Source organism: Neoarius graeffei, chromosome 28 (genome assembly GCF_027579695.1).
Source record: "Neoarius graeffei isolate fNeoGra1 chromosome 28, fNeoGra1.pri, whole genome shotgun sequence".
NCBI classification, from domain to species: Eukaryota; Metazoa; Chordata; class Actinopteri; order Siluriformes; family Ariidae; genus Neoarius; species Neoarius graeffei.
This window is the reverse complement of record NC_083596.1, coordinates 6970349-6991175: the sequence shown is the minus strand read 5'-3', so window position 1 is coordinate 6991175 and position 20827 is coordinate 6970349. Positions and strand designations below refer to the sequence as shown.

General features: G+C 44.2%; 1 protein-coding gene across 3 annotated transcripts; it reads right to left on the bottom strand.

Annotated features, from left to right (window-relative positions):
• Positions 1-459: 459 nt before the first annotated feature.
• On the bottom strand, positions 460-19757 carry ddrgk1 (DDRGK domain containing 1). 3 transcript variants are annotated; one of them, XM_060912189.1, is made up of 9 exons: positions 19590-19757; positions 8623-8793; positions 8388-8527; positions 5119-5220; positions 4536-4658; positions 4371-4409; positions 3481-3537; positions 838-886; positions 460-717 (listed from the first exon to the last, which is right to left on the bottom strand). In XM_060912189.1, exons 1-9 carry the CDS (start codon positions 19675-19677, stop codon positions 557-559), a joined length of 930 nt encoding a protein of 309 aa, XP_060768172.1. In that variant the 5' UTR covers positions 19678-19757; the 3' UTR covers positions 460-556. The 3 variants fall into 3 exon arrangements, with proteins under 3 accessions (XP_060768172.1, XP_060768173.1, XP_060768174.1); XM_060912190.1 differs by having other exon boundaries at positions 8623-8790; XM_060912191.1 differs by lacking the exon at positions 19590-19757 and adding an exon at positions 12510-13001.
• Positions 19758-20827: the final 1070 nt, after the last annotated feature.

Here is a 20827-nt window from a genome sequence, read left to right as displayed (position 1 = left end):
CGTGGCCGGCGAGGGCCTTTCTGTGCGGAGTTTGCATGTTCTCCCCGTGTCCGCGTGGGTTTCCTCCGGGTGCTCCGGTTTCCCCCACAGTCCAAAGACATGCAGGTTAGGTTAACTGGTGACTCTAAATTGAGCGTAGGTGTGAATGTGAGTGTGAATGGTTGTCTGTGTCTATGTGTCAGCCCTGTGATGACCTGGCGACTTGTCCAGGATGTACCCCGCCTTTCACCTGTAGTCAGCTGGGATAGGCTCCAGCTTGCCTGCGACCATGTAGAACAGGGTAAAGCGGCTAGAGATAATGAGATGAGATGTTAATACATTAAATTTAAGAATAAGAAGGAAAAAAGAAAGAGAGAGAACTTGGCAAGATTAAATTAGGACAGAATTATAATGCAAGTTAACCAACTCAACTTTATACTTAATTTGAACATAAAGACAAAATAATTGATTAAACCACCAAACAGTTCAATCCACTTTTATTTAAAAATAGAAATATGCCTGGCACAAACGTTCAGAAATGCTGCACAGTGTCTGTTAATGTTGTTGGTGTGTGGGATCAGGATGTGGTCTGCATCGTAGGATTCAGGTTGATGAGCATGTTACTGGCTTGCACGAGTTCAGATATGGAGACTCTTCCTCTCTGTTTGATAAACTGAGCCACGGCGTTCATCTCCTCTGGAGTGATGAAGATAAACTTCCCCCTGTCGTCAATCACGCCTGCAGAAGACAGCAGAGGACCATCAGCGCAATTAAACAAAACATCAGAAGGTCATATTAGTTAGTTGGTTGGTTGGTGTCAGTAAAAAAAAAAAAAAAAAAAAAAAAAAACTTACGAACCTGTAATTGAACCTTCTGCTATCAGGTCCTGCAGCCTCGTGATGGCATCCTACAACAAAAAAAGCCATTACACACACACACACACACACACACACTACAGAAGTTTTCCATACAGGGACATGAACGTCATGGCAATATTGAGCTTTCAATCATTTCTTTGTACTGTTATTTTTCTCTGACAGAATGATCATACAATATACATCTTGAAACAGAAAAACTAAGAATTTGGTGCAGAACCTTTAGTTTATTTTGGGTTTTCTGAAGTCAACCTAATACAAACAAGGCCAAAAATTTACATACACCCACTTAGATTATTAACTCAGCGGTAATGAGAGTTCTGAAATGTCTTTTTAACCCTTTGATGCAAAACGTATGCACACCCCTTCTAATGCACAACATGGGTCCAAAATGACCCGCATTCATTTTCCAGGTTATTTCATGCTGACTGAGTTTTTCTTTGCTCTATCTTTTGAAATCAATTTATTTTATGATTGAATATTCCAAGTATTCTTTAAATATCTTGTTTTTAATTACCACAGATAATTAATTTAATTTTTTCTTTCCTACTTTATGAACAAAAATACTTATATATATATTACTACACATGGGTCATCCAAGTGTGATTTAAAATTAAATGTCTTAATACTATAATAATAATAATAATTTGTTTCAAGTAATTACTTTAGCAGTGAAGGGCCAGTTATTTATTTATTAACTATGTAGTTAGCTAAGCCAACTACAATAAAATTAGCTAACTAAAGTAGAATATGTCAACAGCTCGGTAGCTAATAGTAATCACTTGTAACTTTCTGACAAGTAATCGACTCACTCTCAAGGGAACCTAAACATAATCCATTTTTTTCTAAGGTAATGTTAGAACAATTGAAAAACATTACTTCCATGTATTAGATGGGCAAAGGGCGCTGTGCTGAGCTGTGAAATGTCTGACACAAGCACAATTCACAGTTCCCACCAAACGCTGGAGTAAATGCATGCGGGTCGGTTCTGACCCATGTGTGTAAACTTGATGTAGAATTACAAAAGCTGTGCTTGTTCATAACTTAAGAAAGGAAAAATAAAAATGATGATTTGTGCTAAACAAAAACAAGATATTTACTGCATATTTGGAAAAGTAAATGACAAAATGAATTTATTTCAAAAGTAGATCATAGAAACACTCAGCCATACATGAAATAACCTGGAAAATGAATGCAGGTCGTTTCTGACCCATGCTGTGCATTAGAAGGGTAGTGATACAAAAAGGGTTTTTATTCAAAAAGTAAGAAAGGAAAAAATAAAATAAGGATGTATGATGATCAAAAACAAGTTAATTGAGGAATACCTTGAATACTGAATGATGGAATTAATTTACTGCAAAGATATAGAAGATAAAAACTCAGCCGGGTCACTTTTGACCCATGTTTTGCATCAAAGGGTTAACTTCCTGAGGCCTCTTAACTTCCTGTTAGGGATCATGGTTGACTTCAGTTGATAGATTCTCAATGCCAACATAAAAAAGGGCACAAGTTAGTTTGACCAACGCAGTACAATGGGAAAGTCCAAAGAGCTCAGTACAGATCTTAGAAAGAGGATCAGAGTTACACATTCAGGAGCCATTTCTAAACAATTGCAGATTCCAAGATCATCAGCTCAAACAATTGTGTGTACGTACAAGTTATTTGGAGGTGGAGCCACTTTGCTGAAAGTGGACCCAAATGTCCCCTTCAGCTGAGAAGAAACTGGATTCAGACGGTCAGGAACAACTGAGAAACCACCAAGACATACTGTAGACTTGCCATGAATTAGAAGCTGCTGGAATACCAGTGTCACTGTCTACAGTCAAGTGAGTTTTATTTCAACAATAAACGAGAGGCTGCGGTCCAAGAAAGAATCCCCTGCTCTGAAATTGACACGTTCAATTCGATTAAAGTTTGCAGCTGACCACAAAAAAAAAAGGCCAGAAAGCTTTAAGACAAAGATCGAGTTGTTTGGCCATAATGACCAAAAGGTACAGAGGAACACTGTTAAGTACCATGTTAAGCATGGTGGTGGTAGCATCATGCTCTAAGGCTAGTTTGCTTCCAGTAGAACTGGTGCATTACACAAAGTGGATGGACTCATGAAGGAGGAGGACTACCTCAAAGTTCTTTCAGCATAACCTCAAATTCAAAACCAGAAAATTGGACACAACTGGGTGTTCCAACAGGACAATGACCCCAAACCTGGTTGTGGAATTGATAAAGTAGGCTAACAATCAGCCCTGACGAAAATACGAGGTGCGGTCAAAACATTCTTGGACTGTTCCTCTTGCAAACAAACGAAGTGCAGTAAGGTCATGCACGTACAGAAGGAGCAAGCAGTAACTCTCACGAGTCAGCATGCCACATGACGTTGCACTGTCAACATCAGGACCTGTCTTACACAGGTTTTTGTGACATGGTGCACGTGTGCATTTGCTGTTTTATTATAGTCCAGACAGCAAACCATCAAATTCCATGTTCAACTCGAGGACTCGGCAAAGGAGACCCTTGGAACGCTTCAGCAACGAAGCAACGAGCTGGACGAGGCGTTCTGAATGGCACTCGTACTTTCCCATGACATTCATGTCAACGTATATAAACGTCTGACCACAACTGTACATACCTGAGTGCGCATTTCAAAATGCGATGCCAAGTCCTCCAAAAGCACCACTTTGGAATCCTGCAAAAACCACAGCAGTTAAACACTTAAGAAACAGCACAATCAGAACAAAGTGATACATTAAATGTGTTTAAAGGAACAGTCCACCATACTTCCATAATGAAATATGCTCTTATCTGAATTGAGACGAGCTGCTCCGTACCTATCCGAGCTTTGCGCGACCTCCCAGTCAGTCAGACGCGCTGTCACTCCTGTTAGCAATGTAGCTAGGCTCAGCATGGCCAATGGTATTTTTTGGGGCTGTAGTTAGATGCGACCAAACTCTTCCACGTTTTTCCTGTTTACATAGGTTTATATGACCAGTGATATGAAACAAGTTCAGTTACACAAATTGAAACGTAGCGATTTTCTATGCTATGGAAAGTGCGCACTATAATGACAGGCGTACTAATACCTTCTGCGCGCTTCGACAGCGCATTGATATCTGAGCTCCGTATCAATGCGCTGCCGAAGCGCGCAGAAGGTGTTAGTACGCCTGTCATTATAGTGCGCACTTTCCATAGCATAGAAAATCACCACTTTCAATTTGTGTAACTGAACTTGTTTCATATCACTGGTCATATAAACCTATGTAAACAGGAAAAACGCGGAAGAGTTTGGTCGCATCTAACTACAGCCCCAAAAAATACCATTGGCCATGCTGAGCCTAGCTACATTGCTAACAGGAGTGACAGCACGTCTGACTGACTGGGAGGTTGCACAAAGCTCGGAGAGGTACGGAGCAGCTCGTCTCAATTCAGATAAGAGCATATTTCATTATGGAAGTACGGTGGACTGTTCCTTTAAATTAATAAGAAGGGGGGGGGGGGGGGGGGGGGGGGGGAGTCCTGTACCTTCACATACTGGATAAACTCTTGAAGCAGGTTACGAGACTGAAAGAAATAATGGGCAAAAGTTTTAAAATCATCGAAACTGAGACGATGATCTTGATAAAAATAAAGTATTATGTTTATGTGAAATCAGTATTAAAGCAGAATTAAAAAAAAAAAAGTCATCACCTCCTGTTCGGTCAGCTCCTCCACTTCTCCCTGCTCCTCGACGACGAAGGATGCTTTGAGTTTCTGATACTCCTCTTCCTCTTTCTTCTCCTGTTCCTCTTTAGCACGACGCTGCTCCTCCTCCTGACAGACCAACGGAAAAAACCACACAAGTGTTAGACTAACAAAAAAAAAAGAAAGAAAGAAAAAGAAACCTATTCTCATGCAAGAGATAAATCTCGTTAAATCAATTACACTACATGCACTGTTCGTAAAGTGGAAGGTAAATCAAGATTAAATATTAACAACAAGGAAAAAAAAAAACATTTGGAATTATATAAGAAATAATGGTGACCCCTTTATCACTTTTCCCTGCGTCACATGGGATAAACGGAGACTAATTAATATTCAAATGTACTCGTATACTAACATGTTAACTTAAATGACATTTAGTTTGAACTCTTAATGGAGTTTGACCACCCTGATATGCATGGGGAAAGTGGCAACACCCATGTAAAACAAACAAAAAACAAAAGATTCCTCCACATTAATGGAGTGTAGTGACACCAAGTGGCGACTCTGAGTAATTCAGCTTTGCACTGACCTCTTTCTGTTCCTGCAGTCTCTCTTTCTCCTCTTCTTTCTTTCGCTCCTGCTCTCTCAGCTCCTGTATGCGCCTCCTCTCCTCTCGCTCCTCCAGCTCTGCCTGCCATACAGACAGCACCATGTTGGCAAAAACACTCAGTACAGCAGGACTTCTTTCAGACAGTAAAATAACACACGCATTGTGTTTTGTGTTCATCTTTCATCAACTGTTTGGGACACAGACAGTTTTTGTGTTCATTTCCCAAAATGTAATATTAACCTCCTAAGGCCCAAGCTGTTTTTTTACATGCATTTTTTATTTCTCTTTGCTATTTGGGCTTATTAGAACCTGATTAGAATAAAAACTCAGCATCATCTTTTGATAAGATGTACTTTTAGAGAAAAAGTATGTCCACATATGTGGATTCTTGTTCCGAATTTCTAAAAAGTGCTGTCCACGCATGTGACCGCTAAGCCCTAGGAGGTTAAAGGAATCTAAAATCAAAGTGGAAAAGAATTTGATATGCACTGAAAACGCAAACATGAATCTGATGCATTTTGATCAAATTGCACTGATTCTTTAAAAATGTTCGGTCTACGAGATGAATTTTCAAGTCAAAGAGATGACTCTTGTATCAGCCAAGTTGAAGGGCCAACTCAAAGAGCCAAGTCAAAGGAAGACTTAGTGTCAAAGTCTTAAAATGCATATTCTGGACCAATTTCGTGGTTTTTTATATGAAAGTATGTCCCTTTAGACACTCATCCAGAAGGGTAATTTTGCACAAGGCCGTCTGTCTACAGCAGAAAAAAAATAAAATAACAAAACCCGTCTGGAAAAATCCCAAGGGAGTCTGGAGCCAGATTTGTGACGTCACGTGCGGAAGCGCCAGCAGGCTGCGCGAGCTTGCACGGTTTCAGTGCACAGCCTGTGTAGACCAAGTTTAGCAGCGAGCGATTTTTGCATTGAAATATGGAATTGTCGCCTGAGCTGCTAAACCCATGGATTCATGTATCAATGCTCATCTGTCTATTACATAAATCATATTTTTTCTAGGGGCGGCACGGTGGTGTAGTGGTTAGCGCTGTCACCTCACAGCAAGAAGGTCCGGGTTCGAGCCCCAGGGCCGGCGAGGGCCTTTCTGTGTGGAGTTTGCATGTTCTCCCCGTGTCCGCGTGGGTTTCCTCCGGGTGCTCCGGTTTCCCCCACAGTCCAAAGACATGCAGGTTAGGTTAACTGGTGACTCTAAATTGAGCGTAGGTGTGAGTGTGAGTGTGAATGGTTGTCTGTGTCTATGTGTCAGCCCTGTGATGACCTGGCGACTTGTCCAGGGTGTACCCCGCCTTTCGCCCGTAGTCAGCTGGGATAGGCTCCAGCTTGCCTGCGACCCTGTAGAACAGGATAAAGCGGCTAGAGATAATGAGATGAGATATTTTTTCTAATTACTATTATGTATTGATATGTTTCTTCATTTAGAAGAGTACTGGCTACTGTAGGAGAAAGATTTCATGAGCTCCACACATGGAATCGGCTGAAGGCCAATTTATGCTGACAACCCAGTCCTCGCAGATAGCGTCGCAGATGGTGTCTGCGTAGCCCCCCCACCTTCGCAGACGCTCTGCGCGCACCTCCCAAAAATTGTGACCACCACAGAAGCCTCGCAGACAGCGTCGCAGACAAGAGGGCTCTGATTGGTCCACTCTACATCCGCTGTACTGTACACACACTTCCGCTTCCCTACTTTCCCGGTTTGGTTTGTTTTCACGACCGGCATTTTTAAAAACACGAGCGAAGATGGAGCAGCATGAAGAGCGGTTGATTGAGGAAGTACGTACATCTATACGACTCCAGTTCTAGTCATTATAAGTAACCGGAGGATAAACACTCCACTAACCACACCCACCAACTACTCCTAGCGACTTCGCGCCCCCTTGCGTTGTGACGGTGAATAACATCACGCACGCCTATTACTCCCCGCTCAACGATAAATTACAACTGTCTGCGAAAAGCTATCTGCGAAAGCCTTGTCGCAAGAGCATGCAGAGGCCTTAAGCAGGGTTGTATATACATTTAACGTGTTTGACAGGTCCCAAGATCTCAAGCCCTGACACGCAGATCCCTTGATACAGGTGAAGTGTATTATCGCCCAGCGATATTTATTTAAGACAATAAATAACATTATCCGTGTAATACAGGAACACCTAATTTAGAGTATAGTCTCTCTTATTTCTTACCCTGGCAACAGTCAACTTGTGAATTGCCGATTTTCTTGGCTCTGCTTGGTCCTCGGCTTTTTCCAGGTGCTTTGCTCGAAGTGCTCCCATTTCTCTCTCATTGTCCGGTCTTTTGGAAAACGATGAGTACTAATCCCATCATGACTGGTGTTGCTACTGTACACCCTCCTACGATACATCTGTTAACCATTTTAATAATTACGCGATAACGTTGAAGAAATTTGCAGAAAACCACCAGGTCGTTTTCTCATAAACAAACCAGCACTGACGTAGGATTCAGAAGGAGGCGTCCCGCACGCGACGTCACGAAAATCAATGTTTGCCGGGAAATCCGAATGCCAAGTTTTTTCAGAGGCGGACCAATTCGCCTCAAACGGCTTGATTTCAACTGAATTTTTCTGGTATTGCGCAAGGTCAAAAAATAATTGCACAAAATGTGACACATATATGACCCAAGTTTAATATAAAATAAGAGAATTACATTGATCTTGCTCCTGAATATACCCAAGATGCGCACTTTAAAGCCGAGTTGAAGAGATGATTCAAAGAACCAAGTATTAAAGCCAACTCAAAGAGCCAACTCAAAGGATGACTCAGAGTCAAGTCTTAGAGCCGAGTCGAAGAGATGATTCAGTGAGTCAATTACTAAAGCTAAGTCGAAGCTTCAACTCAAAAGAGCCAAGTATTAGAGCAGAGTTGAAGAGATGATTCAAAGAGCCAAGCATTACAACCGATTCAAAGATCCAATTCAACCTGCTGATTCAAAGAGCTAAGTATTACAGCCAAGTCAGAAGGGAGTTCTGGAATGACACATCTAGCTTGAACAGTCTATAGCGATCGAACAATTATTTGGCTTATGAATGATTCTGTTTTTAAAGGGTCACGAAAGTAAATGAATCAGGACCGATCAGCTGCAATGAGAATGGACTTTGAGACTGTCTGCCAGTAGCCGATGTTAAAAGCACGACCCAAATAACCAAAAATGAAAATGTTGCCATTTTGTCACTCGTTAGCGCAAACGCTGGGTAACCGAGATCTCCCGCCATGATCTCCCACCTCTCTCTGCGCTCTCCTGGCTTGCTTTTCCTCCAGTTTTCTCTGCTTCTTAGCGCCCACTTTCCCTGTAGCCTGAGGTCTCTCTTCAGTCTGCGGTCTTTCATCCTCCTCATCGTCATCAACCTCGACAGGAAGGTTTTCTAAAAAACAAACAACAAAAAAGACACAAAACACACCATTTCAATGCAAAAATGCCCACATTTCAAGGAATTCATTGAATGGAAATTGTTTGTACCAATCTGTGTGGCATCTCGCTGTGCACGTCTCTGTGCCATCATCCTGTCGAGACCTCGGCGGCGGCGTGGCATTCCTGCTCCTCGATCCTCTGCCACCCGTGCAGGCGCTGCAACCCGTGCAGGTGCTGCAACCCGTGCAATGACATTCTGACGGTCCTCGTGGTCAGCTACTGAGAGACAAAGCGGATGAATCGTTCACATTTAAAAAAAAAAAAAAATCCATTTTGTCTTAACATTAAAAGTTTGAACAGTGTGTTCCATTAAGTGAATGAATCTTTCATTGATCATGACTCATTTCACCGGTAAGAGCCAAGTCTTTAAACCAATTTTTTTTTTAAAGATTTTCTTTTGGGCTCTCTTTCACCTTTACTGGACAGGACAGTGTAGAGACAGGAAACGAGCTGGAGAGAGAGACGGGGAGGGATCGGGAAACGACCTCGGGCCGGAACTGAACCCGGGTCCCCGGATCCACGGCACGACGCCCCCAAGAGCCAAGTCTTTAGACTCCCAAATGGCTCATGACTATTCACAGGATCTCGACAAATAGTAGTACAACATATCCTCCCTGTCAAACTGCCCCTCCTTCTCTCTCTCTCACATACACACACACACCCTTCATGCTAATCTGTGAATGCATCTTAATTAATTTACTCAAAAATAACGGCATTTCAAACATCTACAAAATATAAAAACGCTCAAAAGGCTCCTGTACGCAAATTAGCAGTCAACGTTCAACCAACAGAGCCGACTCAGAGACTCGATTTAGAGAGCCGACTCAAGCGCATACTCACAGAGCCACCATTCACGAGAGAGTTTCAAAAGTGTCTTGAAACATTCGCGGGGCTTCTCAATTTCCTCACGAGTCGCAAAGTGTCGCTCCTTCGTCGCATGTTCAAAAAATTCATGTGACAAAATTTCTCTCAAAATAGCCGCAAACGCGTCACTGGTGTCGCAAAGCCGTCGCGAACCCTTCTCAAGTCAGTTTCCGTGAGGCTTCCTCTACTTCCCTGCCTGCCGAGGGAAAGCCGGGCTGCGACAGCCTGCGACTAGTTGGAGACACAACAATTGCGGTAAAATTTGCGAATATCAATTCAGTGTGATTCCAAGTGAAAACTGTCGCTAATTCGCATATTTTATCGCAATTGTTGGGTCTCCAACTAGTCACGGGCTGTCGCAGCCCAATGAGATACTACCCCTTAATCAGTGCAAATGACATCAGAATCTGCACTGAAGGCAATTGAAATACATTATGAACATACAGAGACACCTTTTAACCACAATTTTATACTTTAACCATGAAAACACTATATTTAGCAATTTTGACCATCGTTGTGTGATAAACATCATAAAAACATTGGAAATAGTACATCTTTTTGTCTAGTTTAGCCCTAAAAACCTTAATCACTCCTTGTTGGGCAATCCTACCATGATATGCTAATCATTCCAAGATGAAAACCATTAACTAAATCATGTGGTCTCTACAAATAATTAATTTTAAAAAAAAGTATTTATCCTCTGACCACAGCCAGAAATGGCACCAGAGAGAGAAAGTACAGAAGAGCAGCGTATTAGGATGAAGGTTTTGAGGGAGGAGGGCCATTCATACCAAGCCATAGCAAAGAAACCGCACGTGACCCACAGTGCTATGTGGAAATGCCTCCAGCGTCACCAGAAGACTGGGAACTTCACGAACATTTCAGGAAGAAAAAGTTGACCAAGTCCAGTACCTCAAGACTACATCCCTATGAGAGAGGAAGAACTCCAGCAAGGAACTGGAACAGGACCTCTAAGATGCTACAGCTAAGTTCATTCAAGAGCGGCGTGAGCAAACACGTCTGCCTCGACGAGCGCCATGACGTCAAGGATGTCTCCCCACGACTGGTTAGGAAGACGCTCTCAGCAGAAGGCCTCAAAGGTCATGTGTCCGTGCGCAAACCTTTGTCGAGAGGTGGAAATAAGCAGAAGAGACTTAACTGGGCAAAAATTCACAGGAGTTGGACTTCTGAGTAGAGCCCTGCACTCCCGCGGGAGTCCCGCGGCAAAGCAGTGCGGCGTGGGACAAATTTTGAAAGCTCATTGCGGGCGCGGGCGGGAGCGGTGATAAGCTGCAGTCCCGCTAACTAAAAACGTGTTTAAAATAAAATTTATAAATTATTAATTTATGTCTATCATATATAATTTGTGCTGGATATTTTATTTGGCATTAATAAAAACATTAAGATGCCTAAATTTGCAGAGAGAGTCAGATTGCCATTGATCACCCTAACGGGCAATCCTTTGATCACTCTAATGACTCGCCGTTCACACCCAGCCTCCAGTGACCCACACTAACATGATGCCTCAATGACACCTTAGATGAGCTGGTCATCAGAATTCTGATTCTGATCCAGGAGAGGATAAATATCTCTCGTACGTTTCCGATTCCTTTCCTCTTCCGTGTTTGAGATCTCGGCACGGCATGTACTGGCCATTCCAGGTTCCAGCACACCATCCGAGCGCGCGTTCAGCATATGTGGTCGCATACTGGAGGAAAGGTGCAGTATGTTGAAGCCCTCAGCAGTGAACAATTTGCTGTTTCTCCATAGCTGTTCAAAGAACCCGATAGCCTAAGCAACAGACCCTTTTCAGTCACGTGACCTTCGTAAACGCGACCGCCATTTTGGACATGTAGTGGACTTCGGCTCGAATCAGTTTGAATGCGAGGAAGGCGACAAACGAAAAACATAAAAGAAAAAGGAGCGAGATGCAGAAAACACCTTCACTATCCAGCGACGTAGGACATTTACAGGGCGAGCAGAGGGAGAGGTATTTGCAAAAATTGAGGTTAGCAGGCTTAGAGAACGACGTTTACCTGCTTCCACCAGGATTGTTCACTGACGTACGGAAGTACACGAAGCCCTCGTCTTTACCTGACTTCGGCCCGCATGATCTGTATACCTATGTCGTTAAAAACCCATCACCATGCCATGCACATACACGCCAACGTCCGAGGTTCCGGAGCGCGCTCCGGCTTGCTCCAGGAGTGCTCCGTCCGAGGTTCCGGAGCGCGCTCCGGCTTGCTCCAGGAGTGCTCCGTCCGAGGTTCCGGAGCGCGCTCCGGCTTGCTCCAGGAGTGCTCCGTCCAAGGTTCCGGAGCGCGCTCTGGCTTGCTCGCCCTCAAATTAAGCAGCGCGCTCCGGCTTGCTCCGGAGCAAGCCGGCGCGCGCTGCTTAATTTGATGGGGAGCAAGCCGGAGCGCGCTCCGGAACCTCAGCCGGAACACTCCGGGAGCAAGCCGGCGCGCGCTGCTTAATTTGATGGGGAGCAAGCCGGAGCGCGCTCCGGAACCTCGGCCGGAGCACTCCGGGAGCAAGCCGGAGCGCGCTGCTTAATTTGATGGGGAGCAAGCCGGAGCGCGCTCCGGAACCTTGGCCGGAACACTCCGGGAGCAAGCCGGCGCGCGCTGCTTAATTTGATGGGGAGCAAGCCGGAGCGCGCTCCGGAACCTCGGCCGGAGCACTCCGGGAGCAAGCCGGAGCGCGCTGCTTAATTTGAGGGCGAGCAAGCCAGAGTGCACTGCTTAATTCTCGGACGTTGGCTCCGGCAGCTATTTACACTGGATCCGGTGTAAATAGCTGCCGGATCATAATTACAGTAAACTAGTAAATACAGTAAAGGAAAAACTTGAGACTGAAAGGTTTTAACAGTCATCCAAATGACTGAACGTAAACATTGCTACAGTAACATACTAGCTACTATGTTGTTGACATTAGCTAGTCAACAATAGCTACTACAGAAGAACAAAGAGGTTACAATGGGTTATTTTAGCCTATTTGGTTACACACTCGCCGCCACAGAATGTTAACAGCAATGTAATGCCTTTTCTGGCTAATTTTATTCGTCTTACCTCCAACAAAGTGGTCACTACACAAGCGTTGGTATGCCGAGGGATGACAATCTGTTAATGGCCGCTATCCATCTTCTCCGTCGGGATCCGATAAAATGATAAACCTTGCCTTGTTTGTTGATGGTTACTACATCCAGGTGCACAACAATATAGTAGCATGATGGAAGTCTTGCTGAAAATAAACACTTTCTTTGCTGCTGTTCCTCAATGTTGGCTGTGGTAAGCTACTGGTAGTACATGTCCAAAACGGCGGCCCCGTTTGTCGTGACGTCACATGAAAAGGGTCCATAGGCTTAGTTGTTTCGTTTACCTGCGTTTGATTTTCTCGTTTTTCTTATTCATATTCAAACAAGGTCAGCTGTGTTATATTGAGTTTAACACTTGCACGGAGGCTCAAGCCCAAATAGTTTTAGAAATGTGCAACCATAGCCCTATAATGGCTACAGTAGCCTATACTGTCGATTTTTTGTTGTTGTAGGCTAGGACTGTGTTTTGTTATGACATTTATATATGCTATGCTTATAGGGTATTCTATAGGATATTCTAGTTAGAAATGCTTTACAAATGTAAACTGGGTTAGCCTAATGTTTTGTATGGCTGAACAATAAATATGCCAAATTTCCACTTGGAATTACGTGCTCGCCTGTCTTTTTTTATTGTTTATTATTATTATTATTATTATTACGTAGAGACACTGACGAAGGCAACAGCCGAAACGTTTGTCTCCTTCTGCTGCTAAAAACAACTGAAAAGAAATGTAACTAAAAGAATAAGTTCAAGAGTGCGATCCATCTCTCCTTTCACACTAATTATTCATAGGAGACGCACCACGGGAGAGCGCATACTTAAATGATTAGCCTACTTAAATAATTATTATTATTAGGTCTACATGTTGCCATTTCAACATTCCGAATTCAGAAACAAGGTAAGTAATAACAAACGTGAACGTGAGCTGTAGATATTTATGCTCAAATCCACTCAAAGTAGGGGGCGGGGCACCATCACGCTGTGTCAAGACAAGAACTTTCGTGAGAAATAACGCGAACGTCTGCATCATGCGGGATCTGCGGGCGGGAGCGGGACAAAATATGGCAGGCGCGGGCGGGAGCGGGACTGAAAATCATAATTCTTTGCGGGAGCGGGACTGCACAATGCGGGCGCGGGACTGAAAAATCCGGCCCGCGCAGACCTCTACTTCTGAGCAGTGGAAAAGGGTCATGTTTTCAGATGAAGAAATTTGAATTACTTGGCAACGCTATGCGACAGTATGTCAGGCGCAGAAAGGGAGAAAGACACAAGGCAAACTGTATTTCTCCCACAGTAAAACATGGCAGAGGGGCCCTGCAAGTATGGGGAGCCATCACCTACAATAGAGTTGGTCATCTCTACAAAATAGATGGGACCCTCACTGCTGACAAGTACAGGCAAATCCTTATTCATCACGCTGTGCCTTCTGGAAGAGCTCTCACTGGCAACAATTTTATCTTCCAGCAAGATAATGACCCAAAACACACATCCAGTGTGGTTAAACAGTATTTACAAAACAAAGAACAAGATGGCAGCTTGACAATTCTTGATTCGCCAGCCCAAAGTCCTGACATGAATATAATTAGACTTGGACAACCTTTATTGTCATTCAGTATGCAACAAGTGTACACCAAATGAAATTTCGTTGCAATTTGGCTCAGCACAGAATTAAATATGAAGTGTATTAAATTATGTAGCTTAGAGTTTAGGTTTGGACTCCAGCAGTCTGGTGACCTGGGGGAAAAAAGCTGTTACAGAACCTGGTGGTCCTGCACCGAATGCTGCGGAACCTCTTTCCAGAGGTGAGAACAGTCCATAATGAGGGTGTGAGGGGTCACTGATGTTGTTTCTGGCTCGAGACATGCAGCGCCTTGGTGCAATGTCCTGAATGGAGAAAAGAGAGAGAGGTTCCAATGATTTTCTCCGCTGTCCTCACATTCTTCCAGTCAGAGGCACTGCAGCCTCCACACCACACAGAGATGCAGCTGGTTAGAACGCTCTCTATGGTGCTTCTGTAGAACGTAGTGAGGATGGGTGGGGGCAGGTGGGCTCTCTTCATCCTATGCAGGAAGTGCAGACGTTACTGTGCCTTCTTGACCAGTGACACAGTGCTCACAGACCAGGTGAAGTTGTCTGTGATGTGCACCCCCAGGAACTTGGTGCTATTGAGCACATCCACGAACGTGTTGTTGAGGAGAAGTGGAGCGTGGCTGGGTTGGTTTTTCCTGAAATCAACAACGATCTCTTTAGTTTTATCCAAGTTCAGGATCGGGTTGTTTTCCCTGTACCAGCTACTCCACCTCCTCTCGATAGGCCAGGTCGTTATCGTCCTACCAATGTTGTGTCTGCAAACTTCACAATGGGCAGCACGGTGGTGCAAGTGGTTAGTTAGCACGGTCACCTCACAGCAAGAAGGTTCTGGGTTCGAGCCCAGCCTTTCTGTGTGGAGTTTGCATGTTCTCCCCATGTCTGTGTGGGTTTCCTCCGCCCACAGTTCAAAGACATGCGGTTAGGTTAATATGGGACGGCCTTGGGCTGAGGTGCCCTTGAGGCACCGAACTCCCAACTGCTCCCCGGGCGCTGTTAGCATGACTGCCCACTGCTCTGGGTATGTGTGTGCGAGCTCATTGCTCACGTACATGTTCACTGCTTCAGATGGGTTAAATGCAGAGAGGAATTTCACAAGTGTGTGATGAATAAAGTTGTGCTTTCAATGTGGTTGCTGGCAGCCCTGGGGACGCAGTCGTGTGTTATCAGAGGGCTCAGGACACAGCCCTGAGGGGAGCCTGTGCCGAGAGTGATGACACTGGAGGTGTTCTGTCCGACCCGCACTGACTTTCAGTGAAGTTGCTCAAATAATTGAGCAAGTCTGGACCTACATGGAGCAAGAGAAGGTGAAAAGGGCTCCTTCAAATCTGCCACAGCTCTGGGAAGTGTTGCAAGACATCTGAAGATCAATGCCACTTGATTTTATTCATAAACTTTATGATCGTGTCAGTGCACTTCACAAAGTCAAGGGGTTCCAGACCAAATATTGATAATATTTTATGATGATTTACTCTGGTTATTTATAACATTTGTTACTGTGAAAATGTTTAGTTTGTGAAGAGAACTTGAGAACAAAAATATCAAATTTTGTGTTGTTTTGTCATTTTGGTAGGTGTTTCTATATTTTGTGCCAATACAGTGCTCAGCGTAAATGAGTGCACCCCCTTTGAAAAGTAACATTTTAAACAATATCTCAATGAACACAAACAATTTCCAAAATGTTGACAAAGTTTTAAAGATGTTTTTTTTTTTGGCTTTTTTCACCTTTATTATTATTGGATAGGACAGTGTAGAGACAGGAAATGAGCAGGAGAGAGAGACGGGGAGGGATCGGGAAATGAACCCGGGCCGGAATCGAACCCAGGTCCCCGGACCTATGGGACGGCGCCCTATCCACCTGAGCCACGACGCCCCCGACAAGACAAAGTTTAATATAACATCTGTTTAACTCGTAACGTGAAAGTAAGGTTAACAATGTAACTTAGATTACACATTTTTCAGTTTTACTCAAATTAGGGTGGTGCAAAAATGAGTACACCCCACAACAAAAACTACTACATCTAGTACTTCGTATGGCCTCCATGATTTTTAATGACAGCACCAAGTCTTCTAGGCATGGAATGAACAAGTTGGCGACATTTTGCAACATCAATCTTTTTCCATTCTTCAACAATGACCTCTTTTAGTGACTGGATGCTGGATGGAGAGTGATGCTCAACTTGTCTCTTCAGAATTCCCCATAGGTGTTCGATTGGGTTCAGATCAGGAGACATACTCGGCCACTGAATCACTTTCACCCTGTTCTTCTTCAGAAATCCAACAGTGGCCTTAGATGTGTGTTTAGGATCATTGTCATGTTGGAAAAGTGCACGACGACCAAGGACACAGAGTGATGGTAACATCTTCTCTTTCAGCATAGAGCAATACATCTGTGAATTCATGATGCCATCAGTGAAATGCAGCTCCCCGACACCAGCAGCACTCACGCAGCCCCACATAAGGACACTGCCACCACCATGTTTCACTGTAGGCACCATGCATTTTTCTTTGTATTCCTCACCTTTGCGACGCCATACAGTTTTGAAGCCATCAGTTCCAAAAACATTTATCTTGGTCTCATCACTCCAGAGTATAGAGTCCCAGTAGTCTTCATCTTTGTCAGCATGGGCCCTGGCGGAGGGCTTTTTTGTGCCTGGGCTTTAGGAGAGGCTTCTTTCGTGGACGGCATCCATGCATGCCATTCCTCTGCAGTGTACGCCGTATTGTGTCACGGGAAATAGTCACCCCAGTTTGTCTTTCTACTTCTTTAGATAACTGCAGTGAACTTGCATGCCGATTTTCTTCAACCCTTCTCATCAGAAGACGCTCCTGTCGAGGTGTTAACTTCCGTGGACGACCTGGACGTCTCTGTGAGAAGGTTGCAGTTCCATCTTTCTTAAATTTTTGTACCACTTTTGCTACAGTATTCTAACTGATAAGGAAAGCTTTGCTGATCTTCTTGTAGCCTTCACCTTTGTGGTGGAAAGAAATTATTTTCTTTGGGGAATTCTGAAGAGACAAGTTGAGCATCACTCTCCATCCAGCATCCAGTCACTAAAAGAGGTCATTGTTGAAGAATGGAAAAAGATTGATGTTGCAAAATGTCGCCAACTTGTTCATTCCATGCCTAGAAGACTTGGTGCTGTCATTAAAAATCATGGAGGCCATACGAAGTACTAGATGTAGTAGTTTTTGTTGTGGGGTGTACTCATTTACGCTGAGCACTGTGCATCTCAAAAAATTAGAATACCATGAAAAAGTTCCTTTTTTTCATAATTTAATTCAAAAAGGTACATTTTCATATATTCTATATTCATTACATGTAAAGTGAAATATTTAAAGCCTTTTTTGTTTTAATTTTCATGATTATGGCTTATAGCTCATGAAAATCAGAAATCCAGTATCTAAATTATTAGAATATTCCCTAAGATCAATCAAAAAAAGGATTTACAATACAGAAATGTCCAACTTCTGAAAAGTATATTCATTTATACACTCAATACTTGGTTGGGGCTCCTTCACCATGAATTACTGTATCAATGCGGGGTGGCATAGAGGTGATCAGTCTGTGGCACTGCTGAGGTGTTATTGAAGCCCAGGTTGCTTTGATAGTGGCCTTTAGCGTATCTGTATTTTTGGGTCGGGTGTTTCTCGTCGTCCTCTTGACAATACCCCATAGATTCTCTATGGGGTTCAGGTCAGGCAAGTTGGCTGGCCAATCAAACACAGTAATATCATGGTCAGCAAACCATTTGGTAGTAGTTTTGGCACTGTGGGTAGGTGCTAAGGCCTGCTGGAAAAGGAAATCAGCATCTCCAAAAAACTCATCAGCAGATGGAAGCATGAAGTGCTCTAAAATCTCCTGGTAGATGGCTGTGTTGACTTTGGACTTGATAAAATACAGTGGACCAACACCAGCAAATGACATGGCACCCCAAATCATCACAGACTGTGGACACTTCACACTGGGCTTCAAACACCTTGGATTCTGTGCCTCTCAACTCTTCCTCCAGACTCTAGAACTGTGATTTCCAAATTAAATGCAAAATGTACTTTCATCTGAAAAGAGGACTTTGGACCACTGAGCAACAGTCCATTTCTTTCTCTCCTTAGCCCAGATAAGACACTTCTGACATTGGCTCAGGAGTAGCTTGATATTAGGAATGCGAAAGTCGTATCCCCTTCCTTGAAGATGTCTGTTCGTGATGGGTCTTGATACACTGACACCTAGTCTGGCTAACGCGACTTCAAAGCTCTGCGAGCATTGGTCTGGCAAAGATATTAAGCCCAACTGTTTCCCAAAGGCGTGGCTGACCCGCCTCCCTGAAATGCCTCAGTTTGCTACTGGTCGAAGCCAGAAAAGGCTGTGACGAAGCTTAAACCAATCACATCACTCTTTCCTCTGACGTATGTGATGCGACGGAAACTGCTTGAGTAACAGGAAGAAGATAAATACCTCCAGGGCTGCTCTTTGCTCCGTTTTCAATGAGAACTTCCCGTTGAATGCTTTCAATACACCATCTACCGCTGTGTCAAAGGCTTGCCGCTGCTCCATGTTTGTAATGTTTCTAGTGAATGAAGCGCTTCCGGCATAGATTCTGTAAACAATCTATGGCTTCCGGTCGCAGTTCTACTACGTCAGTGCCTTGAACGCGCCTCTACCCAGGGCCGTTGGAGATGCTCAAAGTTGATTGGCTCCCGATTTTTCGGGAGCTTGGAAGAGCTGGAGATAGCTTGCCTGAGCTGGAGATAGCTTGCCTTGCCAGACTAAGCTCGCAACAGGCCCTCGTGTTGCGTCACACTTAGGATGGGCGGGCCCAGGCTACACTGACACCAGCCTCAGTCCACTCCTTGTGAAGCTCTCCCAAGTTCCTGAATCAACTTTTCTTGACAATCCTCTCAAAACTGCGGCCATCCCTGTTGCTTGCGCACCTTTTCCAGCCACCCTTTTCAGCAATGACCTTTTGTGGCTTACCCTCCTTGTGGAGGGCATCAGTGACCATCTTCTGGACAACAGTCAAGTCAGCAGTCTTCCCCATGATTGTGGTTGTGTGTACTGAACTAGACCGAGAGATACACTGTGTTCATACTGTTTTACTCAAACTCGAAATGAAATATTCTAATATTTTGAGATGAGTTTTTTTTATGTTTTTGTACTGTATGCCATACTGATTAAAATTAAAATAGAAAAATGCTTGAAACATTTTAGTTTATGTATAATGAGTCTATAATATATAACATTTTCACTTTCTTAAATAACTGATGGAAAATATTGAACTTTTTCACAATATTCGAATTTTTTTGAGATGCACTAGTATATTTGTAAATATTCCTACCATTTTGGCGTTAAAGTGTGAACAGAAAACATGTCGAAGACTTCCAGCACACAGCTGCTACTCTGACTGAAGCAGATAGTTAGCATTTAGCTTCCTGTCAGAATTTCTTCAACAAGGTTTTGACTCTCACCTTCTGCTGCGCGTCCTCGGATTTTCACAGCGAATATTATAAGAACAATTAAAATCGCTGCTGCTACGAGATAAATAACAACATCCATTTGGGAATTAAATACAATTTAACCACATTAGGCAACAAAGCATAAATGCCAATAGCTGACGCTGCTTCTGCCCCCTATTTCCTGGCCTATAGCGCCACCCAGCGGCCCGGAGGCGCCATGATCCACTGCCTCAATCCTTTTGCATTGGTGTTGTGCACAACATGGTGTTTATCTTTTATTACATCTTCTATATCATGTATTAGGAATTTAATGGCCTAAAACAAATTTTGTAGTCATATATAAAGTCTGGGGCGGCACGGTGGTGTAGTGGTTAGCGCTGTCGCCTTACAGCAAGAAGGTCCGGGTTCGAGCCCCATGTCCGCGTGGGTTTCCTCTGGGTGCTCCGGTTTCCCCCACAGTCCAAAGACATGCAGGTTAGGTTAACTGGTGACTCTAAATTGACCGTAGGTGTGAATGTGAATGGTTGTCTGTGTCTATGTGTCAGCCCTGTGATGACCTGGCGACTTGTCCAGGGTGTACCCCGCCTTTCGCCCGTAGTCAGCTGGGATAGGCTCCAGCTTGCCTGCGACCCTGTAGAAGGATAAAGCGGCTAGAGATAATGAGATGAGATTTGTCCAAGGCGGCACGGTGGTGTCGTGGTTAGCGCTGTCGCCTCACAGCAAGAAGGTCCGGGTTCGAGCCTCGTGGCCGGCAAGGGCCTTTCTGTGCGGAGTTTGCATGTTCTCCCCGTGTCTGCATGGGTTTCCTCCGGGTGCTCCGGTTTCCCCCACAGTCCAAAGACATGCAGGTTAGGTTAACTGGTGACTCTAAATTGACCGTAGGTGTGAATGTGAATGGTTGTCTGTGTCTATGTGTCAGCCCTGTGATGACCTGGCGACTTGTCCAGGGTGTACCCCGCCTTTCGCCCGTAGTCAGCTGGGATAGGCTCCAGCTTGCCTGCGACCCTGTAGAAGGATAAAGCGGCTAGAGATAATGAGATGAGATTTGTCCAAGGCGGCACGGTGGTGTCGTGGTTAGCGCTGTCGCCTCACAGCAAGAAGGTCCGGGTTCGAGCCCCGGGGCCGGCGAGGGCCTTTCTGTGCAGAGTTTGCATGTTCTCCCCGTGTCTGCATGGGTTTCCTCCAGGTGCTCCGGTTTCCCCCACAGTCCAAAGACATGCAGGTTAGGTTAACTGGTGACTCTAAATTGA

Coding starts and splice junctions, on each gene's coding strand:
- ddrgk1 (XM_060912189.1), bottom strand. CDS start 19,677: ATGGATGTTGTTATTTATCTCGTAGCAGCAGCGATTTTAATTGTTCTT. Junction 3,538..4,370: donor AGTTTATCCAGTATGTGAAG/GTACAGGACTCC, acceptor TGGTTTTTGCAG/GATTCCAAAGTGGTGCTTTT. Junction 718..837: donor AGCAGAAGGTTCAATTACAG/GTTCGTAAGTTT, acceptor TGTCTTCTGCAG/GCGTGATTGACGACAGGGGG.